Here is a 25,795-nt window from a genome sequence, read left to right as displayed (position 1 = left end):
TCTGTCATTATGCTCGGTCTAATTATATCTCCACTGCACTGAGCCGGAGTTGCAGACAAAACATGGCTGACAACAGTCAGGGTGTTCCAGGGCTTACAGGCTTGTTGCCATGACAACAGAGGAGCCCTTCTCTCCCCCACCCCTCTCCCTAATGCACACAGACACACACACTGTCACTCGCTCTCTGTCTGTCTCTGCTGTACACACACACACACACACACACACACACACACACACACACACACACACACATACACACACATACACACACACACACACACACACACACACACACACACATATACACTGTATAACAGTGGAATCCGCCTTGCTTTGAGATCCAAGCTCTGCTATTGGGAGCAGGAAAAATATAAGAAATCCAGCACGGAGCAGAGGGATCCTCCACATCTCCACATCTGTTTTGGATGGTGAGTGCCTGGTGACTGGTTATTGTTTGTTTACACACTGGATCCTTTGCCAAATCTGCTTTAAGCAGGATCCTTTTTAAGTGGCATATAAATAAATTGCAGTTCCTTCCTTTGGTTAGCTCTGCTGCTGCTGCTGCTGCTGCTGCTGCATGAAAGATGTGCCACATGTTCCTCTTCTCGGAGCTGCTCCTTCTTATTTTTTAAAGATTAGGGTGGAAGCTGTCATCGTAATGGTAATTCATAGCTGGGTAGCCATGGTGAAGTCAATTTCCCCCTCCCTCTGCCACTGCTGAATGCATTAGTCTAATGAGATGTCTGCAGCCTGTGTGCCGAGCAGCAGCAGCAGCAGAGGCAGAGGAGCCAGCAGCCGTGTGTTAACCAAGAGGGGACGAGGAAAAAACCACATCCAGAAAGACAAAGATGGCTTTCACTGCGGTGTGAGGGATTTAGGTTTATAGTCACCTTCTAGGCTCCTAGGAGTTAAGACTAAAGGGCTTGGCTCTTGGACTTTCACAATAGAAGATAGCAGGTAATAGACACCCCTCCCTTGCTCTATCCCCCTCTCTCCCTTTCTCTCTCTCTCTCTCTGGGTTATTGGTGTGTTATCAGTTCATGATGGAGGTGCTGTTTCCTCCACAGCTCTTGCATGGCTGCCTTTTGTGTTGTTGGATTATTACCACAGTGCTCTGCTAAATTCTGCTCTCCTCACTGCATCAGTCCTCTGCAGTCTCTCAGTGTCGCTGTTGTGCACCGTTACACCAAAGCTACTTCCTCTGTGTCCACTCTGAATTGATGCTGCTCTCTGATCTGCAGCCCCTGAGGAGGAGTATTGATGTTTAAGTAAAGTGCACGTTTCTGTGTGTTTTCTATTGCCTGAGCTCATCGGTTGTGTCCTTTGTCTCCAGCTCCAAATGAGTGTACCTGCAGCAACGGCACAGAAATCAGACGGCAACAACAGTGAAATGCAATCAGCTGCAGTGGCTCCCTCCTTCCTCCCCAGCCAGTCGGGGAAGATACCGGGCAGGAAGAGAGGGAGACCCCCACTCCGCAATGTCGCTAAGATGGATTTTCCCAACCGCTACCCAGAATCGCTGCCTCCGCTCAAAGTGCCAAAGAAGAGGGGGAGAAAGCCGGGCATCAAGGTCAGCCAGATTAGGGGGAAACAGGGGGGGTGAGATGTGATGTTGTGGATGCAGCATGTTGAAAAATGCATGTGTTCGCAGACACACAGGCTCATTGCCCTTCAGATTTTGTGGGACCCCGGTGTAACAGAAAGACATTAAAACATCTATGAGGCTTTGTTCTGCTGCAGTCAAATATTTTACATTTTGGGTCTTAAAGGAGCCGGTCATTAATACAATAACAAATTCATTGTATGTAGAATATAAAGTACAACTTCACACAGATTTCGTATCCAAATTATTTAACCACCCCCCCCCTCCTTACATCATTTAGTGTGTGTAAATAAATGATATGCCCGAAATAAATATAGAAATCCAAAAACATGTACTCTTCTGCAGCTCAAACCCAGGATGGTGATGACGCCGTTGGCTATTTCTCCACCCAGCAGCACTCCAGAGCCAGATATGAGCTCCATCCCTCAGGATGCCGCCACCATCCCTCACTCTGCCACGCCCCAGGTGCTCACAGGTAGGACACCAAACACTCTCATGGCCTTTTAGTTTCCAGTCTGGGGTTGTTTAAGGACAAACTCTGATGAAGAGATAGATGGTTTCTCCTTTTTTCCTTATCTCCACCTGTGTTTTTCCCCTGCTAGTGTGTATCTACATCAACAAGCAGGCCAACACGGGCCCCAACCTGGACAGGAAGAAGATCCAGCAGCTCCCCGATCACTTTGGACCCGACCGGCCCTCGGTGGTGCTGCAGCAGGCCGTCCAGGGCTGCATCGACAGCGCCTTCCAGCAGAAAACAGTGTTCACGCTCCTCACACAAGGCTACGGGGGAGAAAAAATATCAGGTGTTGTACAAAGACCCCCCTCAGGTGTTGTTTTCTGTTCAATACCCTTCAATACATTTCTTACCATTTTACCTGAGGTGGAAGTGAGAAATAACTATCTTTAGACCATATTGACCTACTTTGTGGGAAATTGTGTCCGGACTGTGCTGTTGTTTCAAGTGCTCTCCCTGTTTTGCTCTTGCAGCCACGTTTGACGGGAAGCAGCACCTTCTGAGCCTCCCTGTGGTCAACAGTATTGACTATGTGCTTCGTTTTCTGAAGAAACTCTGTCGCAGCTTGCACTGTGAGAACCTCTTCAGTGATCAGCCCATCACCCAGCACAGTGGCCGCTCCTACCAGTCAGATGGTACTTGTACATTTTGACCTCAGCAGAAGCAACTGGGCCAATACAAGCAAATGCTTTCAGCTAATTTTGACTCTAATCTTTTCTTTAGCTGAGACATCCATGGCAGACGACTACCACTTAGACCAATCAGACGGCAAACGCTACTCCATGGACCCTGGCGATTCTGCTTTCGGCTCCATAAGCTCGTCCTACTCGCCAAAGTCCTCCTACGGGTTCCGTTCATCACAGCAGTTCTCCAACGGCTCAGCCTCCATGAGCATGTGCAGGCAGTCGTCAACCAGCCCAAGCACGTTCCCAGAGAGCAACAGGACAGGTGAGGAGTCGTGGGGGGGAAAAACGAACCAAGATTGTGTCCGAGATTATTTCCCAGACGAATGAAAAGTAAAGCTGCCTTCTCTGCTTTGTTCTTCCAGGAGGATACAGTGCATCTCCAGAGTCCCAGGAGTCCAAAGCTCCGCACAATAAAGACCCAACCACCTGGTCTGTGGAAGAGGTCGTCTGGTTCATCAGGGACGCAGACCCACACGCTCTTGGGCCTCATGCGGATGTCTTTAGAAAACATGTAAGTCCACTGTGTTCTCGACAAGCTGACATGTCAGACTGCTGCTTCAGAGCCAGCAGAAATCCCCTTGGCTGATCAACAATTTCTCACTTATTTGACTTCTTTTTCTCTCAGGAGATTGATGGAAACGCTTTGCTACTCCTGAAGAGTGACATGATCATGAAGTACCTCGGACTGAAGCTGGGGCCGGCCTTGAAGCTTTGCTACCACATCGACAAACTAAAGCAGATAAAGTTCTGAAATCCTTCCAAAATATATCTCCTTCCCACTTGAATCCAAGTTGTTTGAGTTTGAGAATAGGGTCACGTCTGGGGTCTCATGTCCCCAGGCGTAAAGGTACGTCACTTTCTTCAAGGTCCCCAGAAGTAGGTGTCACTTCCTTTTCTACCAAAAACATAAGAAAAATAAATTGGCTTCTACTTTTTATTTATCTCCTTTTTCGTAAGGAAGAAACAGTACTGTCATTTTTGAATTGATAATGTGATAGTGAAAAAAGCCACTTAAAGAATTAGATGTCCAAGGGAAAAGATATGCTCAAACCTAATGCTGATATATTAATGGTGATATTATAGGGCTAATGTAAATCTTCTCCAACATCACCTGCAGTTTATGCGATGTCAACAATGCTGTATTTTTTAATATTCTCGTTTTTCACAGTTAACACACTATACGCACTTTAACACTACTTAAAGCTGCAATTACAGATTTTTTGGCCACTTGAGGGCAGTGGTAACATGGAGGACTTGTTATCAAACAGTTAACAGCAGTTATGGAATTACATTATTCGGTCTCATTTGGTGCTTCTGATCACCTGACGAATGTATGTTCTTTTTTTAAACAAACAGCAAAAGCTACAGCTTCAGGTGACAATTCTGTGTAGTTTTCTCAAATTGAGCATCGTGCGGTCACATTTTTACATGACCTTTTTATACTTTGTTATGACCAAAAAAATATTATCCATTCTTAACCATTTAGGAATGTTGAGCAAACTCGTTGAATGTGTTAAATAAAGGGAAATGAAAAGGAGAAAGTGACGTCCTTTAGTTCTAGGGACCCTAAAGGAAGTGGGTACCCTACTCTGAGCTGAGGGCTAACCCTAACCCTAACCCTTTTAGTACAGATTTTGTTTTTAAGATTCCCATTTAAAATTACTTACACCACCTTTGTCACTGATTTTGAATAAAAAACCTTCAGATTATGGAAAACATCCACCATAAACATCTTATGTATATTCCTTATCTGACTAGAAATGTATAAGAGAAAACATTTTTTACCTTAAGACAACTTTCCATTGTCAGATCTCACCACAGGATCTTGTTTACTCGTGTTTATTAAGATGAAAACATATCTATGACTATACTGAAAATGGTGCATTACATACTATGTTGCTTTTTAATTGAGAGATTTAGAAAATCATTTTGATACTATTTTTTCACATTTCTGTGTCAAAAACTAAAATACTTTCCCTGTGGATGGGTCCTTCTTTTAATTATGATTTCAAGATGTGAAAGACTGTATAACCTAAGCAAAATATAGAAAGACAGTAGCTCTCTTGTTCGTATACACAAAGTAAAATGAGAGCATGTGAACGTGATATATTTATGTTTCAATATGCAAGATTGTTACATGCCAATTATCTCTCCTCATGTATACTCATTAGGACATTTTTTTTAATTTCATATGTTTATAAGTTTTTATCAAGCATCAGTGTTGATACCGAGGTCGTCAAAACACGTAAATGTGACACTAAGAAAACCTAAATGGCGATGTAAATGGGTATATAATATAGTATTGCTTTTGTATACCACTTTTGGTGTACAGTATGCATCCTTTTTAATCAAATAACCTTTGTAAGTGAATGCTGCTGTAAAGAAATTACATGTAAGCCATGCCTAGTGAGAACATGCTGAGGTGTTTTATTTTGAAAATCACTATGAGTCATAGTTTTAAAGAATGCTGAGTGGATCAGAACTCTACGCCGGTGCTAAAAGTTATCTACGTATTTAAGTGTTTGCTTTTGTGTCTGTGAGATGGAAATGATATTCTATGTGTATACTGTTACTGTATGTGAGTATTAAATTAAGAAATCAAGTAATCAGAAATTATGAGTGAGTCAGGCTTCTTTTTTCTGTGGTTCTGGCTTCCTGGCTAAGCCTGAATTGATCCAGATTTGAGTTTGGGTCGTCACAACTGAGAATTACTTTGTCTGAGGTCCTTTACTGTGCTTCAAAGTGTGATTTAGCTAAGGTGACCTATATCTGTTGTTCCCCAGATGGTGTCCAGGGACCTCCAGGGGTCCTAAATAGGAAACTAAACTAGACTAGAAACAGCCAGTCTGGCTCCGTGAAGGGTAACACAATCTATTAACCTGACCTCTATAGTTCACTGATATGTATCTTACATGTTTATATTTACAAACACTTACATTTGTATCGATCTTCTCATCTATCGCAACAAGGAAACAAGCAAGGGTGTTCCCCAAAATGACACAACATCCCTTTTTGTCAGAGTTTTAGAGGGGTTTAGGAAATTAGAAAAGATAATGTCTGTTCAGTTTTGTGCTTCAGAAGTGCAAATTCACACATTTATGTATTTATATGTTTTTTTTAGTCACCTCAAACCATTTGCCACACAATCCAGGCTGTTGTTAACGCTTAAGTATGAAAGTCACACTCGGCATCGGCAGATTACAGACACGTGTTGTCCCAGTGAGAACAACAAACCGAGGATATTCAAGACAGAATGGTCATTACATCTTAAACACAGATCAAGTGCCCCTGTGCTTGAAAACTGGGATTGAGGTTTTCTTTACATCGGTGAGATTGTGGTAACTTGATGAAATACAAAAGATTTATTAATGCACCATGTGAGGACAATTTAAAGCACAAGAATAGCATTGGACCCATTTGGTTTTCTAAACAAACTAGCAAAAAAAACCTGTAATTTTATATTATTTTATGTTACAAAACCCTATTGTCCTATTATCCGAACACTTGGTGTTTATTTATGGCCTGATTCCACTTTTGCTTAGATACAGTATCTACACAGAATCTGACATCTTAGGCCAAAAGTTAACAAACAAATAAACGATTCAGCATCACAGCATCTCCACCTGACCTTTCCTATTCCCTGGTGGTGTGGATAAGGTTTTGACACTTCACTAAAAGAGCATGAAAGTCATTCATGACCTTGGGAACACAGGAAGATGAAGGTGGACTGGTTGAAAGCTCGAGGACTAGCTAAATTGGTATAAACCTTTGTGTAAATGGACGTAATGTCCTCTGATGTCCTCTTCTGGAGCCACGTTCGTGTGTGGATCAAACATTTAGCATAAAAAAACGATGTAAATGAGGCTGTTTCCAGTCGAATTTGAATGTCTGGGCTTTTGGACACTTGGGTGATACCTCAAGAGCAGTATGGAGACTTGTTATGTGTTTTTTATGTTTTTTTATCTACGTCTGAAGAATCGGTCACCCTTTACCTCAATTGCACTTGAGGGGTGGGGTTGGGTGACACCTCAAGAGCAGTATAGAGGCTTGTTAAGTTTTTTTCGGTTGTTTTATTTATGTTTGAAGAATCGGTCACCATTTCCTTCAATTGGCTGCAACACTGTTTACCCCTTAAACTCCAAAAGTGTTTTGTGGACTCAAACATCGGCATATGGTGAGTAGATAATGAGTGAATATCAAATTTCTGGTTAACTATCCCTTTAGATTTTCTGATGGGGGAATAAAACCAACATATAATTTTACATTAAACTGGATAAAAGGAAATGTATTGTATAACAGGGTGTGGCCATGGGTGTTTTGGCCTCATGGCTCTTGTGAACCAGAGGCTTTCAGTTGCCCTGATTGGTTTTCCAACCCCCGAAAATCCCAGTATGCTTCTTAAAGCGATGTTTAATGTGGGTGCCATAATCCAACCCTCAAGAGCATGGATTACAAATTCCTGTTTCGTCAGTTTCATAAAAATGGGAACGCATCGCTCCATCTTGCGCATTGTTTAGTTTCCTCAACAATCCCCAACAATCCCCCCCACCCCAACCCCTCCTTTTGGACACTTGGGTGATACCTCAAGAGCAGTATGAAGAATTGTTATGTGTTTTTTATGTTTTTTTATCTACGTCTGAAGAATCGGTCACCCTTTACCTCAATTGCACTTGAGGGGTGGGGTTGGGTGACACCTCAAGAGCAGTACAGAGGCTTGTTAAGTTTTTGTTCGGTTGTTTTATTTATGTTTGAAGAATCGGTCACCATTTCCTTCAATTGGCTGCAACACTGTTTACCCCTTAAACTCCAAAAGTGTTTTGTGGACTCAAACACTTCACCCACTCCTCCATCAGCATATGGTGAGTAGATAATGAGTGAATATCAAATTTCTGGTTAACTATCCCTTTAGATTTTCTAGCTGGGGGAATAAAACCAACATATAATTTTACATTAAACTGGATAAAAGGAAATATATTGTATAAGAGGGTGTGGCCATGGGTGTTTTGGCCTCATGGCTCCTGTGAACCAGAGGCTTTCGTTACCAGGTTTCGTCAGTGTCATAAAAAGGGGAACGCATCGCTCCATCTTGCGCATTGTTTAGTTTCCTCAACAATCCCCCCTAACCCCCCACCCCAACCCCTCCAAGAAAAAAACAGATTTATCCCCTGATGATGAAATGTGGGGGGGGGGGGGGGGGGGGGGGGGCTGCCCGTCCTCATCACCCTGAAGGGATCCGGTCATAACGTGACAGGATCCAGCTCCATCGAGCCCGAGCGGAGCAGCAGCGCCTCAGTGAACTTCTGATCAGGCTGTGATGCGCACGGTTGGTGACGCCGCGCTCCTGCAGTCGCGTAACCAGAAGACTGGCGTGGGATCGGTCCCTGCTGCGCCTCATCTGGAATAACGTCGGGAAAAATCCAGGAAAAAAAAACACACTGAATAGCGGGTGTGCGCTCGTTCTTTTTTTTTTTTAAAGGAGGCGAGCAGTGTTGAGAATAATCCCCCTGTTGGGCGAACGTCTCCATCGGAAGGAAAGGGGGGGTTTTCTGTACTTTGCAGAAGCCACAGCAGATTTATCCCGATAGAGAAGCACCAGATATAGACTGTGGGGGAAAAAAACACACACAGGTAAGAAGTGACTGTGCGTGCAGATGTGTTTGGATCTTCAGATTACAGATGCGGCAGTCGGTGGATTGTTGTGATTAATATTGATCATTTGGTTATTTGTCATGTTTTCCTTTGCGTTTTGGATGAATGCGATGATGGAGCAGACGAAAGGCTGGCACCTGCGCATCCCTTAAAAATAAAGCCTCTGCCTGGAAACAGCCTGAAAAAGAAAAAAAAAGAAAAACGGCGGTGGATGATTTGACGGATGAACAAAATGTCGTGAGGGGGTTTGCGTAATAATTGGCTTTTATGGAGACGTAGTGTGTCTGCAGATGGAGCTGCTTTGCGCATTTTCTTTTTTTGTGTATTATTCTGGCTTTGTGCGGTGGATGAGACTTGGGCAGGTTTCTGTCTCTCTCTCTCTCTCTCTCGCATGGAGAGGTGCCATTAGGAGCAGGATGGAGGGATATGATGGGAAAACACTCTCACTGCGTCGTTTCCATCGGAATGCAGCAGCAGCAGCGTCTCTCTCTCTCTCCCTCTCTATCTGCCTCTCTCTCTCTCCCTCCCTCTCTCACATTTAGCTTCAGTAGCATTAACTCTGATGTCATTGCCCACAGTGTGAGAATAAAAACAGCATCTGTCGAACCCCACGTCCACGGGCACGACGAGTCCTGCGTGCCCGTGGCCTGTGCGAGATGTGGCGAATGTCTGCCACCGCACTCGACCCCTTTTCTGAAGCGCTACCCCCCCCCCCCCACCCCCCCTTTTTTTCCTGCTAAATAATGCTCGTCCTCAAGGTCATTCACCGGAGCCTTTGTGTCAGTGATCAAACCCCCACGATCTCTGGCTGTAATTCACCACACATCGCACGTCAGGGTTGTGTGTGTGTGTGTGTGTGTGTGTGTGTCTGTTTATGTGACACGCAGTGATTGTGGCTGCAGCTCATTTCTGCTGTTTGTTGTGGAAGGCCTGAGCCAATGCAGTCCAGTCTGCTGCTGCTGCTGCTGCAGAGATCTGGACCATATGCTGGTCCTCAGAACATTTTCACACTGTGTTCCGATATGCAAATAATATGCTGCTGCCTCATTTGGTAAAATATGTATGAGCATTGACGCATACTTGGCCATTTTATGTCATTTTTGCCACATCACTGGTCAATAATTCATGACTCCGTGACTCCTGACAGGCTGCTCTGGTGTGGTTGTTCCAAGTTGTCATGAGGGCTACTGAGGGCTTTCGTTTTAAGAAACTAATCCAAACAGATTGTTCTGCGGATTCCCGACACCTGGCTTAAACACTATATGACATACTCATTTATAAGCTGTATTCCCCTTTGATCCAGATTATGGAAGGCCCTCTGCATTCTCCTGCATGATGCCCATATACTGAGGTCTGTGGATTTACTGCAGCGCTGCCGCTGACACAACCAGGCAGAGGCTTTGTTGTCGCTGTCAGGTTGTAGGACAGTGTTTTCAATGGAAACTTGATAGCGGCGATCGAACATTTGATGAACTGGTTCTGCTCTGACAGTGGTGATCCAGGTCAGTGCTACGCGAGCCACAGACTGGCACAAACAGGCTGAGGGGACAGAAATAGAACAAGAGCACCAGGGAGAGAAACCCCCCCCCTCAACAACTCAACAAAAACTAAACACATTTACTCACTCCCCACTAACTCATGTGGATGGCAGAAGGGGGAGTTTTTTTCTGTGCAGTGCAAGAGATTTTCATACTTTCGTCGCTCGAGCAGAGATAAATGCATTATTCACGTGTTCTTGCACCACAGGAACCATGGGAAAGCAGAACAGCAAGCTGACTCCAGAGGTGATGGAGGATCTGGTGAAGAACACAGAGTTTAATGAACATGAGCTGAAGCAGTGGTACAAAGGATTCCTGAAAGACTGCCCCACTGGCAGGCTGAATCTGGAGGAGTTCCAGCAGCTTTATGTCAAGGTCTGCACCAACCACGTCCTTTCTTTATTTAATGATCTGCTTCTTTTATATAATGTCAGAGTTATATTTTAGAACATTTATTCTTGCCACAGCCTTGTTGCAATATATAACCGAGGCTATTACCGCTGCGACTGCAGCCTTTTTAAAACCCTGAGTGAATAATTGAACGCTTCTCTCCCACACTTGCAGTTCTTCCCTTATGGCGATGCATCAAAATTTGCAGAACACGCCTTCAGAACCTTTGACAAGAACGGAGACGGGACCATTGATTTCCGAGAGTTCATCTGCGCCCTGTCTATCACATCCCGTGGCAGCTTTGAGCAGAAACTCAACTGGGCCTTCAACATGTATGACCTGGACGGCGACGGAAAAATCACCAGAGTGGAGATGCTGGAGATAATCGAGGTAAGGGATTATGGAGTCATTAAGCCCTCGTTCATTAGGGGACTGGCTCTGGCTCTTTTTTTTCAGCACACCTGTCATGCCTTGAGCTCAGACGCTGTTTCATAACGACAGAACTGCAGTTGTATTGAATTACATCCATTTCTGGAAATACACCAGAATAGTAAATCTGATCTGTTTCAGTGATAGTGGAGAATATTGACAGTTCCTGTTGCAATAAAGATGGTACGTGCTTTATTCTCAAGCATCTATATCAATGACAATCTGTTTTTTCTACTCAAGTACCCAATCTGTCATATACCAGACTGCTCTGATGGATGGACTATAAACTGGATGCTACTGAACACGTTGATATAAAGGAGGTTATCATACAATTTAGTGTTGAGGTTGCTTTGGTCACGTTTACATCCACGTTACTACCACTTTGGCAAAAGCTGGAAAGTTGAAGCATTCTTGCATCTGTAAATGTTACTTGTAGCAAACAGTTAAAGCACTGTATCTGTTGTTGAAACCTGCAGTTTGAACAGTTTTAGTTTTAGCAAATTTCAGCGTTATGTGACTAATAAAGGATTTTATTAACTGTTTGATTGTTGCTTGAAGCAACAGTTCACATTTTTATGTATTTTCTCGACCAGTTTATTTGATTCTGTTAGCAGTGAAGCCAAATTTTCTCGATCGCCCCCTGGTTGCTGGCTGCAGTATAGGTCTTATACCATGCATCCTCCACGTAAGTGGCTTGGACATAATTAAGAGTCAAACGACCTGTTAAATACATTTTTCTAAAGGAGGATTTCTGTTTTTTTAGGTAGGCCAGTTTCTTCATGTTTCTGATAAGTTTGGTTTTAATTAGGTATTTGATGCTATGAAAATGAGGTGATAGGTCCAGATTGACAGATTGACGTGGGGTCGGTCTGACGCATGGATCAAAAGAACTCGATATGACGGCTCCTTATCACTGCTGCACAGACTCTGGCTTCAGAGGACGTAATAGTCCAATATGGCAGCACACGTATCCAGGAAGCTAAATTTCTCTCTTTATTACGCGGTTCTATTTTTTAGTTTCACTTATTTAGTCATGTTGAACTGATCAGTTTCCTCTTCCACACAACCCTCAGCAACTCGGCATGCTGACCCCCTGGAGTACAAACACCCCTGGTCGTGAATCACTGATCCATGTCCTCATGAACAAATGACTACACGTAGGCCTGACTGGATTACGTAATAAACCATTAGCTAATTTCTCACTGCATCTCACCCACAGGCCATCTACAAAATGGTGGGCACTGTGATCATGATGAAGATGAACGAGGACGGTTTGACACCACAGCAGAGGGTGGACAAGATCTTCAGTAAAATGGATAAGAACAACGACGACCAGATCTCGTTGGACGAGTTCAAGGAGGCGGCGAAGAGCGACCCGTCCATTGTGCTCCTGTTGCAGTGTGACATGCAGAAGTGAGCCCACCCACCACCCCCCTTGCTCGCTCCTCTCCCTGTCTGTATTCCACACACTCTGGACAGCAGCACATGTTTTAATGTCTCATTAGGTTCTCTGCCATTTCCACAGGAAAAAAACAAAACAGTGCTTGGACTATTTTTCAATGGACTCGCTTCTTGTGGTTGTATGCATGAGAATGTTAAATGCTGAATAATTTTGAATATAGCTATAAGATATCATACATTTCTATTTCAAAACATGCCAATGTGATTTGTGCACAGTAACCCCACACATCCTCATCCATCCCTAGCTTGTATATCAGTGGAGCACTGCATTAAATTATGTTCCTACAGTATTTAGGATCCCCAGTGTTCACTGCTGCGACTACTGTACGCTTTACATAATAGTATCAAAACAATAATTCCTATGATAATTGTAACTGTCTCTGCTATCCAGACTTGTTGAGCTCGTGGAGAATAGAAAGGCTCCCGTCTGTTCCAGATGTTTTCACGCGACGGAACCGAAAAGTATAGGTTCTTTGCATGCCTATATTATGTGTCAAAAAAATATAATCTCTTACCTTTTGCATCTTTAGGTGGCTATAAAAGAGAACCCCTCCGAAATTCATTTAGTATTGTTGCATGGGATGTACAGTATGTGACTCACCAGACCATTAGTTCACCTCCAGCTGTGTGGGAGCATGCTTCCCTTTTAAAAGACGTGAATGTGTGACACGATATTTAGGTTGCAGTTGTCGGTTAATTATGCAGAGGAAGAGCATTCACATCACCATTCTATTATATGTTTTGCTTCAGTGATTTGTGGGATGAGCAGAAATATATATATGGAGCATCACTCCCTTTTGATTTTTTTTGTACTGCTGCCACTTAATCTGGAGTAGGGGCCAAAATGATTGCTGTCATTGGGAACAGTACTCGTGCATTATTCATAATGATCTAAAATTGGCTTCTTTTTCAGGCTGCTTATTGGAATTTAGGCTTAAATGAAATTTATTCCGTACATATCAACATGTTTACAGAAATGATGAGCACTGCAAAATGAGAACAGCCTCGGCTTTTGACCCTGATGCTGGGAGCTCGCTCCACTTCCAATTCAGCAAAAGGGGAGGACAAAAAAGCCTCGTATATGTTTACTGAACATACTGCATTCCTAAAACCTTTTTGTAAGGAGAAACTTTTTATTGAAAAGTCTCATCTTCTAATTAATTCCATTCGCAGCAATCATTCAAGATGCGAGACCCTCAAAGGGAGGTGATACATAAAACCTTTGAAAGAGCGTTTCAGAGAGTGACAGCAACTGGTTGGAGACGTAGGTTGAAAGTTATTGACGAGATTCTCTTTCAGGAGTTTTGCAAGCACGGAATGAGTGTCTGCTTGTAGTCCACTTACAGCAGTGGAGGCTGCAGAAGCTTTTCACCGTTCTGTCTGTAACATAAGAGAAACCGACCATCACATTATTGATGTCTATTTGATTTACACATTTCAGCCCAGTCACCACGGCAGATTCTTTGTTTGAGTAAATATTTATATCAAATATGAAAAATCATCATACAAGTGACTGTATTCTTTTTTACATGTGGCATGTGTTGCACCCAAACCCAATTCTGTAGTGATTAAAATAAATAAACCATCAACAGGCTTTTTCAAAGGACACGGTCTGACAGGTGCAGTTACTGAAGACCAGACTTTTGGCTTTGACACTGTGTTGAAGATATGATGCTGTTGATGGATGAATGAATGAATGAATGAATTATTGAATGATGCTCATGATGCACAAAGTAGTTCTAAGTATACTGCTTTACATTTATTGTAACATTGGTTAAGGTTTTTCACAGAAATGACACCTAACAATCAGTTTTCAGTACATGATTTGAGATGTTGGTATGAACATTACTTCAGTTATTGAACTACATTCTCATTCTCATTATTATTAATTACATAAAAATATATATTTGTTCAAGTTATACATTTAACTGCTGGGCACCAAAAAATGAAAATGCAGGTTTAAAGTTTCTGCATCACATTTGTTAGTCTGGAACATAAGCCTTAAACTGAAATCAACAGTAGGCACTAAGAAACTTTCATCAATATCAGAGACATGCTTCTATTGTCAAACTGCACTTTGTGTCGAAGTTTTCAAAAAGAAAAGCATGTAAACAGAGACGAGCATTAGGTAGATTGCCACCTGGTGGTCAGCAGGATAATAAAAATATCCGAGTAAATCTATTTCCATTATTAAACTACATGCTGCACATGAAGAGATGTTAAACGAACACCAGACGTACCAATATGGAGCAGGCCTCGTTGCTGTAATCAAAAATCCCTGAGATCATCATCAGATCATCTTTATCAGGGACTTGTTGAAGATTAACTTGCATCTGACAGAGAGAGACCTTTGGGATGAAGAAGAGGAAGACAGACAGGAACTACGATCATGCATCATTCTGTGTCTGTTCTGCCTTGGTAGAATCAATTCGAGGGAGGAAACTCAGCAGGTTTGTTTTCTCTTTGTAGTGAGCGAGGGCCTCAGCGTTTTCCCTAATGAGGGCAAAGGGAAGAAATTGGCAAAGCCTACATTTTTCTGTCTTCATCCTTCAGTATGCACATGTAAATTAGGCCAGAGGATGATTTAGTATTGTGGCCAATAGGCAGATCAGATTGAGGTATTTAGTATGAAGAGGTGTCGGCAGCAGAATTAATTAAAGTCTAAATATGTCTGCAGTGAATGATCAAGGCTAATATATCATGAGATTATATTAATATTATCGATGCATCAAAAGTCGGTCAGTTCCTCCTTCTTGTTTGAAACAAGTTGTCCTAAATACATGATAACAAGCAGCAGCATGAGTCCAAGCTGCATGGCACCCTTTAGTTTACCACAAGTAGAGCAGCACAAATGACAAGATACAAATGTTTAATTTAGAGTTGCTTCAACTATAAGAGCCAAATGATTCCAGCTTCTCCAACATGAGAATCTGCTGTATTTCTTAGACATTTATGACAGTCAACTGACTTTCTCTGAGACCGATGGTCACATAAAACAAGCTTTGAATAGATCACCTTGAGCGGCAGGAAACTATGACATAGTGACAATAAAAATAATAAATAGATGAATCTACAAAATAACTGGCACGTTAATCTATGAATTTCATCAATGAATTGAAATTATATTGTTTCTTTAGCCACATTAAAAAAAGAAAAAAGGTATTGTGTACTTAAGGTTAAAGCCAGTTAATACTCTTGGGCCGAAAACCTTTCCTGCTGCTCATAAATTTCATCAGTAACTTGTATAATGGTGAGCCCAGTTCCAGGTCCTTCTATTTATAAAACAACTCTGTGACATTTACAGCTCACGCGTAAATGTGAATGTAAATACAAGACACAGATGGTGAAACGGTGCGTACACATATAAAATGCATGCGTGTAAATTTATAGAGGGGGGATTCCTGGCCAGGAGTAAAGAATGTATACAGCGCTGGGAGACGAGGTGAACTGTCTTCACAACCCAGATTGTTTGAAGTATCTGACATTTACTACGACTGTGACAGACTGGACCTGGCATGAAGATAATCTGCAAGTCAGGAAAGTCCCCGGATTTGTTCCATCACTTGAAATCTGAAGCTCGATGGAGATGAAGTCGCCTCAGAAATCCCTTGGATAAAGATCTGGTCCTGTTTCTCAGTTTCATTGTTATATCTACATTACTAGGGAACAGAGTAAAACCCACCTGAGAATTAAATGTGAGACAACAAAGACTAGGGATTTAATATCTGCAAGAAAAATCATTTGAAAGACATTGATTCAGAGTTAGAATAAATTGATGAATGCAAATAAATACACAATGAGCAGATTAGGATTATATATATGCATAATATTAAACAGTGGGAAATTAAAATCTGTGCAATTTCCCCTAAGCTTTTAACAAAAATGTTGAAAGACGTCCTAGGTTGAATTTAAAGAAAGTGCCAAAGATTTAGCCAATTTTGCTGAATCCTTCTAACGAATAATTCAAACAAACATGTAATTAAACATAACATTCTCGGTGGAGTTAACAAGCAGCAACAGAAAAAAAAATACTTTTATTATTCTAGTAACATTTAATTTAGGTTTTACGTTTCAATTTGTTTTACACCTTATTTATACTAAAATTCATATATTTGGCCTTAATTCAAATATTTATAAATACAAAATATAATAGAGTTCTACATGTTCAAGATAGAATGCGTCATAATACAGGTTGTAGTTATTTTTAGTGTCAAATGGAAAAGCTGCTTCTTCCACCTCTGTCTGCTGCATTCAGGAACACCTGGGAGAAGTGACCCCTGTTCTTAAGACTACAACTACACAACTACAAGACTTGACAAACTTGAGCATCTCTTCCGTTGTAAACTTTACCCACCGACGTGTCCCACCCTGTGTGCTCAGCCAGCAAATACAAAACATCGTCAAGACGAGTGGATCGACCCCAAACTTCCTGCTGAGTCGAGGAAGGGAAATCTCCCACAGAGGAAGGTGCTGTGTCATCCCAGCCTTTATAAACCCAGGTAAGGTCCCGCCCCCTCCTCCTGCCATTCAACCGCATCTCAAATCAACGACTTCTGAAACCGTCACGGTGAGAAAACCTGAAGAATCTCAATTGTTTCCTGGCGCCACGTGTTCGCTTCTTGTTCCAAGTAGCTTTGACTTCATCGAGATAAACGTGGTCCTGTAAACACACGTGGAAAGCTACGAAAAGCGTGTGTTCAGCTGAACTTCTCGTATAGTAAATATCATTATATAAAAGCAACGCAGTGCATTTCACCACATACAAAGCTGTGTAGAACAGTAGGATCATGATTATGTTATGGACGTTTACTATTTTTATATATGTATTATGTTATTATTTATTTATTTGGTTACTTTCTTTGTATTTTTGAGGCTAAAATTAATCAGGATTCCCCCCCCCCCCCCCCCCCCCAAACAAGTTCGCACAACTCATAGAAATATTTAACTTTGATTGAGGGGCCTTTGTGTAGTTTTATAGTTGTGTAGATTAATTCAAATGGTGAACGTGAGTACGCGCTTTTGAAGATCTTTGTTTCACATTAATTTGTATCTCTTAAATTGTGAATTCAATTAAACATTTTATAAATTAAATTGATAGGTAAAAAAAACCGCAATAGAGCACAGATACAGAAAATAAATGTTACAGATGAGAAAATAGTGAAAGATTAAATAAAATATTTTAAAACGATTAAACATCAGCCCTAGAAATTGATTGATATGATGACTAGCAACTGAAATGTGTTTCTTAGAAATGAATACAATTTGTTGTTTTATTTTGAAGGTGTATTTGCTCTGGGCTCCACAATGTGTTCGATTCCCGGGCTTCCAGCACCAGGATTAGAAGTACGTCTTCTCATCACAAGGGTAAACCTAAACCCCAGCTGTGGTCTTGTGGAATTGTGGGTTAACATGGACGATGAAAGAAAGCATATTTATGAGCAGATGAAAAAGGAAATTCAGATCCCTAAAAGGAAGTTTTATGGATCAGAAGGAAAACCAGGGGACCTTTGTTTGGTCTGCATCAGTGACACGTGGCACAGAGCTCGGATTGTATCAATTCAAAGTGACGAGTACAATGTTTTTCTAATCGACCACGGAGAGACCCACATCGCTACAAGTGAAGCTTTAGCGTGGGCCCACAGTGACAGCTCTCTCCTTCCTCCTGAGATCGAGTCTTGTATACTCGCAAACGTCATCTTCCCTGAGAACAATTTGCAAGAAAGAGCCACAAAGTTTTTGAAGTCTCTTCCGGGCAATACATTTAAGGGAATGGTTCAACATGTGCTGATGCCAGAGGATGCCAGGAAAATTATCCTTGACATTCCGAACATTTCCGAGTACATCTGTGACGTGGGAGTTCCACAGACCATCCCAGGGGAGGACTTTAAAAGCCTTGTACTGAAATCTATACATTTACTCAAAGGAGAGGCGTCTGAGGCCGACCCTACATCGCAAGAACAGAATTTGAAGGTTCGCTGTCAACTTGAGAAACATGACCAATACTTATACCCAGAACTGTTAATTGACACATTTGAAACTGTAACTGTGACAGAGGTAACTGATCCACAGGGCATTTTTTGCCAACTCCTAATTTTCACCAAAGCATTGAAGATATTATCAGAACAGATCCAGCAGCACTATCGAGAGAGTTCAGAGTTTGGAGAGGTGCGACCACAGACCTGCGGGGATCCATGCGCTGCCAGAGATGGGACCGGCAGATGGCATCGCTCGTTGTTGAAGCAAAGCATCATGACCGGGGATGTTGCTGTAGAGGTCTTGCACGTGGATGAAGGAAAAACTGAATTGGTCCCAGTCAGAGACATCAGACCACTGCATGGAAAGTTCCTGAGAATGCCAGTTGTCACATACGATTGTTCTCTTAATGGACTAAATGGTGACGGCACTGAATGGACACCAGACCAGGTCGAATACCTGAAATCAATGATCCTCCACCAGACATTAATGGCCAAGTTTAACCACCACGATATATCTCAAGATGTCTATCGTGTCACGCTCTATACAGCTAATGCCGAATGCATAAACAGTTGTTTTTTAGAGAAGGTGGGACTTTTTCCAGCCCCAAAGGATGAAGATGAAAATGTTTCCCTTCCCCTCAGTTCCCATGGAGATGAACAAGATTTACAAAACACAGTCATTGTAAATGTTGATGATTTACTACATCAAACTTTGCCGTCCGACCAAAACCTAAACAGCAGTAGCAGTTTGGCTGATGTATACACGACTAGCACTGATGATCCTGTGTACTTAGAACATTCAGACAACAGTGAGCATGATTTCAATGTGGGAGGTAAAAGTAACGTTAATGGGACCTGTGGAGGAGTGACGTCTGATGAAGAAGGTCTGCCGCTAAACATGGTAGATATAGAAACACCAGCTCACAGTGTATGTCAGCGTTTGGCCCAGAAATGTGCACAGACAGAAGCTCACGTTCAAACTCCTCCACAGGTCCCATTAGACACATACAATTACTCCACACACAATATTGAGGTGGGTGGGAAAGAGAATGTGCGTGTTACCAGTTCAGAGAGTGTTGGTCACTTCTACTGCCAACTAGTCAGGAATTCTCATTTGTTAGACAAAGTGATGGAAGATATCAAGCAACAGACTGTCCAGCCGCAGTGCACAGATCACCCTATTGGACTTGGTAGCATTTGCTTTGTTAGGCACGATGATGATCAGTGGCACAGAGGTCAAATAGTAGAAATGTCCCCAAAACTTAAAGTGAACTATGTGGATTATGGTGAAACAGTTGCAGTTGATAAATCTGATCTATGCCCTTTTCCCTCTGAGGGAGGTCTTGCCAGGTCTGTCCCTGTGCTGGCTGTTCCACTGGGACTGTTTGATGTGCCAGCAGAAGTGCCACAGGAAGTTAACCAGTGGTTTGCAAACGCTGCCACTGACCAAAGTTTGGCCATTTCAGTCATATCAAAGGGGGGTAAAGGGAAGCTACTTGTTGAACTTTTTGATGGAACCCTAAATGTAAATGTGCTAGTCAGAGAGAGGATATCAAAGATGGCTCAGCAAAATATGACTGGTTTCAACCAGCAGACTGACCAGCTGTCTTCTAAAAGTTCAGAACAGTCCTGTGTGCCAAATGAATATTGCACAAAGCCAGCCCCCATGAATGGGTCATTATTAACAAAGACAACAGAGCAAAACAGCGACAATGGAATGTGTCCTAGAGATGAGGTTAAGATGAATTCAGAATCTTTATCTAATGTCTCTGCAACAGAGACTGAATATGGAAAGACTTTTGAGGTGATTGTCGTGGAAAATGAATTAGTGATGGCGGAGACTTTGATAGAAGGAAATCACAGTAACTCAGAAATAGCAAAACTTTCCCTGTCTCCTTGCCTTGAGGAAAGCGTGAATATCTGCATGTACAAGGAGCCAAAGATTGTTCATGAGCAGACAGAGGAGGTGTATGCGTCCTGCATTGTCGGACCACATTTCTTTTGGTGCCAGTATGCCAACACTGAGGATCTCAACAAATTGTCAATTCTTGCTCAGGAAGCTGGACAATCCCAGCAGGACACGGTTTCCCCAGAGACTCTTGGTCCTGGCAGTCCATGCCTTGCTTTTTTTCCCAGTGACAATCAGTGGTATCGAGCTCGGGTAATTAAAAGAACTGACAGTAGTCTTCATGTTGTCTTTATAGACTATGGAAATGAGTCTGACATTGAAATCAAGAACGTGAGACCACTGCCTCAGATTCTGCTGGATGTGGCTCCTCAGGCCTTTCTGTGCTCTTTGAATGGATTTGATGAGTCAAAGGGCAGCTGGGACGACCAAGTATACGATGACTTCTACAATCTTCTGGTGGATAAACCCCTCAGAGTGACAGTTTTGAACATCGAGGATCATCATTCCGAGATAGATTTTCCTCTATATTCAGTCAAAATAGAGTGTGAAAAGCTGGTTGTAAACGATACAATGCAGAAATATTGGAAGCCTGTTGCAGAGGAACAAATTATGACTGAGAGCCCTCCAACAAAAGGCTCTCTCCAGGTTCGGGAAACTGAGTCCGACCAGACAGAACTTCCTGATTCTGAAGAAAAAACAACTTCTTGCATGTACAAGAAACCAGAAATATGCAAAAACCAAGCAGAGAATGTGTATGCCTCTTTTATGGTGGACCCCTGTTTCTTCTGGTGTCAATACACCAAGACTGAGGATCTCAACAAATTGTCAAGTCTTGCTCAGGGAGCTGGACAATCCCAGCAGGACACAGTTTCCCCAGAGACTCTTGGTCCTGGCAGTCCATGCCTTGCTTTTTTTCCGAGTGACAATCGGTGGTATCGAGCTCAAGTAATTCACAGAACTGACAATAGTCTTCATGTTGTCTTTATAGACTATGGAAATGAGCATGACATTGAAATCAAGAACGTGAGACCACTGCCTCAGATTCTGCTGGATGTGGCTCCCCAGGCCTTTCTGTGCTCTTTAAATGGATTTGATGAGTCAAAGGGCAGCTGGGACGACCAAGTATATGATGACTTCTACAATCTTCTGGTGGATAAACCACTCAGAGTGACGGTTTTGAACATGGAGGATCATTCCGAGATGGATTTTCCTCTATATTCAGTCCAAATAGAGTGTGAAAAGCTGGTTGTAAACGATACTATGCAGAAATATTGGAAGCCCGTTGCAGAGGAACAAATTATGACTAAGAGCCCTCCAACAAAAGACTCTCTCCAGGTTCTTGAAACTGAGTCCGACCAAACAGAACTTCATGATTCAGAAGTAAAAAAAACTTCTTGCATGTACAAGAAACCGGAAATATGCAAAAACCAGGCAGAGAATGTGTATGCCTCTTGTATGGTGGACCCCTTGTTCTTCTGGTGTCAATATACCAACACTGAGGATCTCAACAAATTGTCAATTCTTGCTCAGGAAGCTGGACAATCCCAGCAGGACATGGTTTCCCTAGAGACTCTTGGTCCTGGCAGCCCATGCCTTGCTTTTTTTTCCAGTGACAATCGGTGGTATCGAGCTCAAGTAATTCACAAAACTAACAGTAGTCTTCATGTTGTCTTTATAGACTATGGAAATGAGTCTGACATTGACATCAAGAACGTGAGACAACTGCCTCAGATTCTGCTGGATGTGGCTCCTCAGGCCTTTCTGTGCTCTTTGAATGGATTTGATGAGTCAAAGGGCAGCTGGGACGACCAAGTCTTCGATGACTTCTACAATCTCTTGCTGGATAAACCACTCAGAGTGACGGTTTTGAACATGGAGGATCATTCCGAGATGGATTTTCCTAAATATTCAGTCCAAATACAGTGTGAAAACGTGGTTGTAAATGATACAATGCAGAAATATTGGAAGCCTGTTGCCATGGAACAAGTTATAACTGAGAGCCCTCTAACAAAAGAGTCCATCCAGGTTCGTGAAACTGAGTCCAAACAGATACAACTTCATGATTCCGAAGAAAAACCAGATACGTGCATGTACAAGAAACCGGAAATATGCATAAACCAGGCAGATAATGTGTATGCCTCTTGTATGGTGGACCCCTTCTTCTTCTGGTGTCAATACACCAACACTGAGGATCTCAACAAATTGTCAATTCTTGCTCAGGAAGCGGGACAATCCCAGCAGGACACGGTTTCCCTAGAGACTCTTGGTCCTGGCAGTCCATGCCTTGCTTTTTTTTCAAGTGACAATCGGTGGTATCGAGCTCAAGTAATTCACAGAACTGACAATAGTCTTCATGTTGTCTTTATAGACTACGGAAATGAGTCTGACATTGACATCAAGAACGTGAGACCACTTCCTCAGATTCTGCTGGATGTGGCTCCTCAGGCCTTTCTGTGCTCTTTGAATGGATTTGATGAGTCAAAGGGCAGCTGGGACGACCAAGTATACGATGACTTCTACAATCTCCTGGTGGATAAACCCCTCAGAGTGACTGTTTTGAACATGGAGGATCATTCCGAGATGGATTTTCCTCAGTATGCAGTGGAGCTTGAGTGCGAGGGGGTGGTTGTAAATGAGGTGATGGAGAAGTACTGGAAGGGAGTGGAACCAGATCCTGCCTTGGCAGAAGGTTTTGAATCAGGTCAGAGACTATATTTATAAAATATACATTTAATGAGCTTTTTAACTTTCATATTTACTGATTTTTATTTAATGATAATTTCTGTTCTGTAATCTTTAGTGCATCAGGATGAAACCAAGCCCACGAATGAGGTTGTTGGAGTTTAAGACAATGAAAAAGCCAGCAAATGAATGGTAGGACTTATCTTGTACATATCATGAAGATCATCCTGTGATTTTACAAAACTACTGCTGTAATAAGTTTTAATTCATTGCTACAGATGTTAGTGTTGAATTACTCATTAAGGGCATGTAATCACATATATTTGCAAAGTCAATTTCCGGAAATTGGATATGAATGAAAGCTCTTCAAAATGTTTCTGCTTTGAACATGTGCTAATTTCTTTCAGCTCTGGGCTGCTGGTGGAGAACCCAACTCTTAACGGAGAGGTCTCGACTCATGAGAACATGTTTGCCTTATTTCAAAATGTTCTCTTGTGGCACAAACAAAATTAAATTAGGCTTGTCATGTAGTTACCTTGTATCAATAAACACAATGAATTAACAAGTTTGGGACCTCATTTTTTTTCATGGATTCTACACATTTAAACAAGCTCTTTGCAGGCTTTTTAAGCTATGGATATTTTTCAAGTAGACAGCAACATATTCACAGGTCCTGGGTCTGTTTTGTTTTTTCCTACATATAATAGATCTGTTGTTGGAATAAAAGGAGGCAGATGGAGCCGTTTGTCAACTAACCAGAAGGTTGGCAGCTCGTCCACGTCTCCCCCAAAGTGTCCATGGTCAAGATACTGAACCCCAAACTGCCCCAGATGGCCGAGCCCACAGTGTATGAATAATGTGTGATAGTGAAAGTCCTGCAAACAGATTGTATGAAGGGATGAATGGCACAACTGAACTGTAAAGCCCATTAAGATTAGAAAAGCACAGATACATACAGACTATTTAGCTGAACTGTTTACAGTTCTGATGCTTGCAGCTCTTTAACAAGCTTAAGATATTTCTAGTCCTTGTATGTTTTAAGTAATTATAAACTATTTCACTTGACGATTAGCCTCACAGTCACTAAGCTTAAACTCTGTATTTGCAAATTTGTTACAAGCTAATGCTTTCCTAAGTTTATTTGCTCATTAAGTGGAATTTCAACATTTAACGTATTCCCTACAGAGTGATTTTGTCTGCAGCCGCCAGGTGGCAGCATCACTGTTCACAGGCTCAGGAGCTGGACTTCATGTTGTGCTGCTCGGCTGTTGCTGGGCGACCGCAGTATCAAAATGACAGAGTTGCACCAAGCTGCCGCAGCCGGAGACTTACAGGGAGTCGAGGATATTCTGAGGCAGAACAAGTGCAGCCCCAACCAGAGGGACATCGACTGGAGCCACAAGACCCCTCTGCACTGGGCAGCAGCCAAAGGTAGACGGTGGTGGATCCGTTTCCCCTTTTAGCCGCTATCACTAGTGTCTAGTGTCGTCATTCAAAAAGCGTTGTTGCCGTGTGTGTGTGTACATGTCCAGAAAGACCTTTGTGGTTTTTCTCTCTCATTCAGTGTAGTTTGTTATTGAAGTTATGTTTTGAACCTGAAAATCGACAATAACAATCTATCTTTTTGTCTCAAATTGTCAGTTTTATTATTTATAGTGAATCATTGGCTTTTCACCATTTTCAACACCATCAAAAACAACAAAGAAATTGTATTTCATCATTCAGTTGTGACCACAACACTTAAAAATACAATACAATATTTATAAAATAAAGAAAATGCAAACTCACTCAAATTTTCTACAATTATTATATATTCCTTTAAAATAATATAAACTCTTTAAAAGTATTAGTTTGCTTGAGTTCAACAATAACCTAACAACAAAGCTCTACAACTGTTAAAATAATAACATTGAAAATATTCACATACAACCCACCACCCACAACATCACACAAAATATATCAATCTGCACATGATTCCCATTTTCAGAAATTCAGCTATTGTGGTAAATGTAAATTGTAAAGAAATGTAAAATCCCAAAGGTTTTTGATGCTAACATAAACCAAGAAAACACAAATTCAATAACATATAAATTATAGTAAAAAAAACAACTTATGTCTTATTTTTGTGTTTATTTCCAAGTATCTTAATTTAAATAATTTGTAGTACCTTTAAAGCATATTAAATTCATTAAAATAAGTTTTTCAGTAAAACGTAAAACCAAATGTTGAGCCGAGAAGCCCCGATCATTTAGAATAGTTTGTTATGCGTAGTCTCGTTTTGCAGTAGTGAGAATTCGTTTTTATCAGGCTGGATTATAAAACAACAGATTCCTAAACACGTGCATCAGATCACAACTTGCTGTCTTTTCCGCAGGAGACACAGAAACCGTCAGGATCCTCATTGAGCACGGAGCAAGGCCCAGTCTGAGGACGGAGCACGGATGGACTCCTGCTCACTTTGCTGCAGAGTTCGGCCAACTGGCTGCGCTGCGGCTGCTGCACTACTTCCACGCTCCTATAGACAAGGAGGACTGCTGTGGAGACAAACCAGTGCGGATAGCCCAAATATATGGACACCAGGACTGCGTTCGATTCCTTAAAAAGTATCTAAACATTTCCTCTACTTTTGTTTTGTATTTCCGCCTTCAAACCACATTTACATGATTTTCCCACCTTTCATAACTTAAGTTAGCTTTTCTTTTAAACACACAGGCCAATAACTTTATGATACAACTTTTAAAATGTTGTCCTTTTTGTGTGTGTTGCAGGGCTGAGATCGAGTGCCAGGCCTACCGCAAGATGGCAGCCGAGAAAGGGATTTCACTGGATGACACAGATGAGGAGTGGGCGGATCACGGCAAAGAAAATTAAGCGAGAGGATCTGTAACAGTAACGATCAGATGATGGCCCAGCTCAACGTCACACAACAACATTCAGACATGAGTTATATCCTTGTAGT

At 42.0% G+C, this 25,795-nt stretch overlaps 4 protein-coding genes across 4 annotated transcripts; all 4 read left to right on the top strand.

The window, feature by feature from the left end:
• The first annotated feature begins 1,339 nt into the window (after window positions 1-1,339).
• LOC133016002 (sex comb on midleg-like protein 4) lies at window positions 1,340-3,554 on the top strand. Its single transcript, XM_061083298.1, has 7 exons — window positions 1,340-1,570; window positions 1,949-2,078; window positions 2,206-2,406; window positions 2,591-2,752; window positions 2,841-3,065; window positions 3,169-3,314; window positions 3,429-3,554. Exons 1-7 carry the CDS (start codon window positions 1,340-1,342, stop codon window positions 3,552-3,554), a joined length of 1,221 nt encoding a protein of 406 aa, XP_060939281.1.
• A 4,606-nt stretch (window positions 3,555-8,160) lies between these two features.
• vsnl1b (visinin-like 1b) lies at window positions 8,161-13,880 on the top strand. Its single transcript, XM_061082720.1, has 4 exons — window positions 8,161-8,431; window positions 10,199-10,365; window positions 10,555-10,770; window positions 12,029-13,880. The coding sequence occupies exons 2-4, from the start codon at window positions 10,204-10,206 to the stop codon at window positions 12,224-12,226; spliced, it is 576 nt and encodes a 191-aa protein (XP_060938703.1). The 5' UTR covers window positions 8,161-8,431; window positions 10,199-10,203; the 3' UTR covers window positions 12,227-13,880.
• Window positions 13,881-17,574: 3,694 nt separating this feature from the next.
• Window positions 17,575-23,001, top strand: LOC133014941 (tudor domain-containing 6). Its single transcript, XM_061082154.1, has 3 exons — window positions 17,575-20,526; window positions 21,220-22,855; window positions 22,955-23,001. Exons 1-3 carry the CDS (start codon window positions 17,575-17,577, stop codon window positions 22,999-23,001), a joined length of 4,635 nt encoding a protein of 1,544 aa, XP_060938137.1.
• Window positions 23,002-24,128: 1,127 nt separating this feature from the next.
• Window positions 24,129-25,707, top strand: LOC133014866 (ankyrin repeat domain-containing protein 66). Its single transcript, XM_061082086.1, has 3 exons — window positions 24,129-24,267; window positions 25,211-25,439; window positions 25,605-25,707. The coding sequence occupies exons 1-3, from the start codon at window positions 24,129-24,131 to the stop codon at window positions 25,705-25,707; spliced, it is 471 nt and encodes a 156-aa protein (XP_060938069.1).
• Window positions 25,708-25,795: the final 88 nt, after the last annotated feature.

Source organism: Limanda limanda, chromosome 12 (genome assembly GCF_963576545.1).
Source record: "Limanda limanda chromosome 12, fLimLim1.1, whole genome shotgun sequence".
Taxonomy (NCBI): Eukaryota; Metazoa; Chordata; class Actinopteri; order Pleuronectiformes; family Pleuronectidae; genus Limanda; species Limanda limanda.
The sequence above is the reverse complement of the archived record's forward strand: the minus strand, read 5'-3'. Positions and strand labels throughout refer to the sequence as shown.

Excerpts from the sequence above, each read along its gene's own strand:
- LOC133016002 (XM_061083298.1), top strand. The coding sequence starts at position 1,340 with ATGAGTGTACCTGCAGCAACGGCACAGAAATCAGACGGCAACAACAGT. Across the intron at positions 2,753-2,840 it reads CCGCTCCTACCAGTCAGATG|CTGAGACATCCATGGCAGAC; the intron begins GTACTTGTACAT and ends TCTTTTCTTTAG. Across the intron at positions 3,315-3,428 it reads CGGATGTCTTTAGAAAACAT|GAGATTGATGGAAACGCTTT; the intron begins GTAAGTCCACTG and ends TTTTTCTCTCAG.
- vsnl1b (XM_061082720.1), top strand. The coding sequence starts at position 10,204 with ATGGGAAAGCAGAACAGCAAGCTGACTCCAGAGGTGATGGAGGATCTG. Across the intron at positions 10,366-10,554 it reads TCCAGCAGCTTTATGTCAAG|TTCTTCCCTTATGGCGATGC; the intron begins GTCTGCACCAAC and ends CCACACTTGCAG. Across the intron at positions 10,771-12,028 it reads AGATGCTGGAGATAATCGAG|GCCATCTACAAAATGGTGGG; the intron begins GTAAGGGATTAT and ends TCTCACCCACAG.
- LOC133014941 (XM_061082154.1), top strand. The coding sequence starts at position 17,575 with ATGTGTTCGATTCCCGGGCTTCCAGCACCAGGATTAGAAGTACGTCTT. Across the intron at positions 20,527-21,219 it reads TGCTGGATGTGGCTCCTCAG|GCCTTTCTGTGCTCTTTAAA; the intron begins GCCTTTCTGTGC and ends GTGGCTCCCCAG. Across the intron at positions 22,856-22,954 it reads GGCAGAAGGTTTTGAATCAG|TGCATCAGGATGAAACCAAG; the intron begins GTCAGAGACTAT and ends TGTAATCTTTAG.
- LOC133014866 (XM_061082086.1), top strand. The coding sequence starts at position 24,129 with ATGACAGAGTTGCACCAAGCTGCCGCAGCCGGAGACTTACAGGGAGTC. Across the intron at positions 24,268-25,210 it reads GCACTGGGCAGCAGCCAAAG|GAGACACAGAAACCGTCAGG; the intron begins GTAGACGGTGGT and ends TCTTTTCCGCAG. Across the intron at positions 25,440-25,604 it reads TGCGTTCGATTCCTTAAAAA|GGCTGAGATCGAGTGCCAGG; the intron begins GTATCTAAACAT and ends TGTGTGTTGCAG.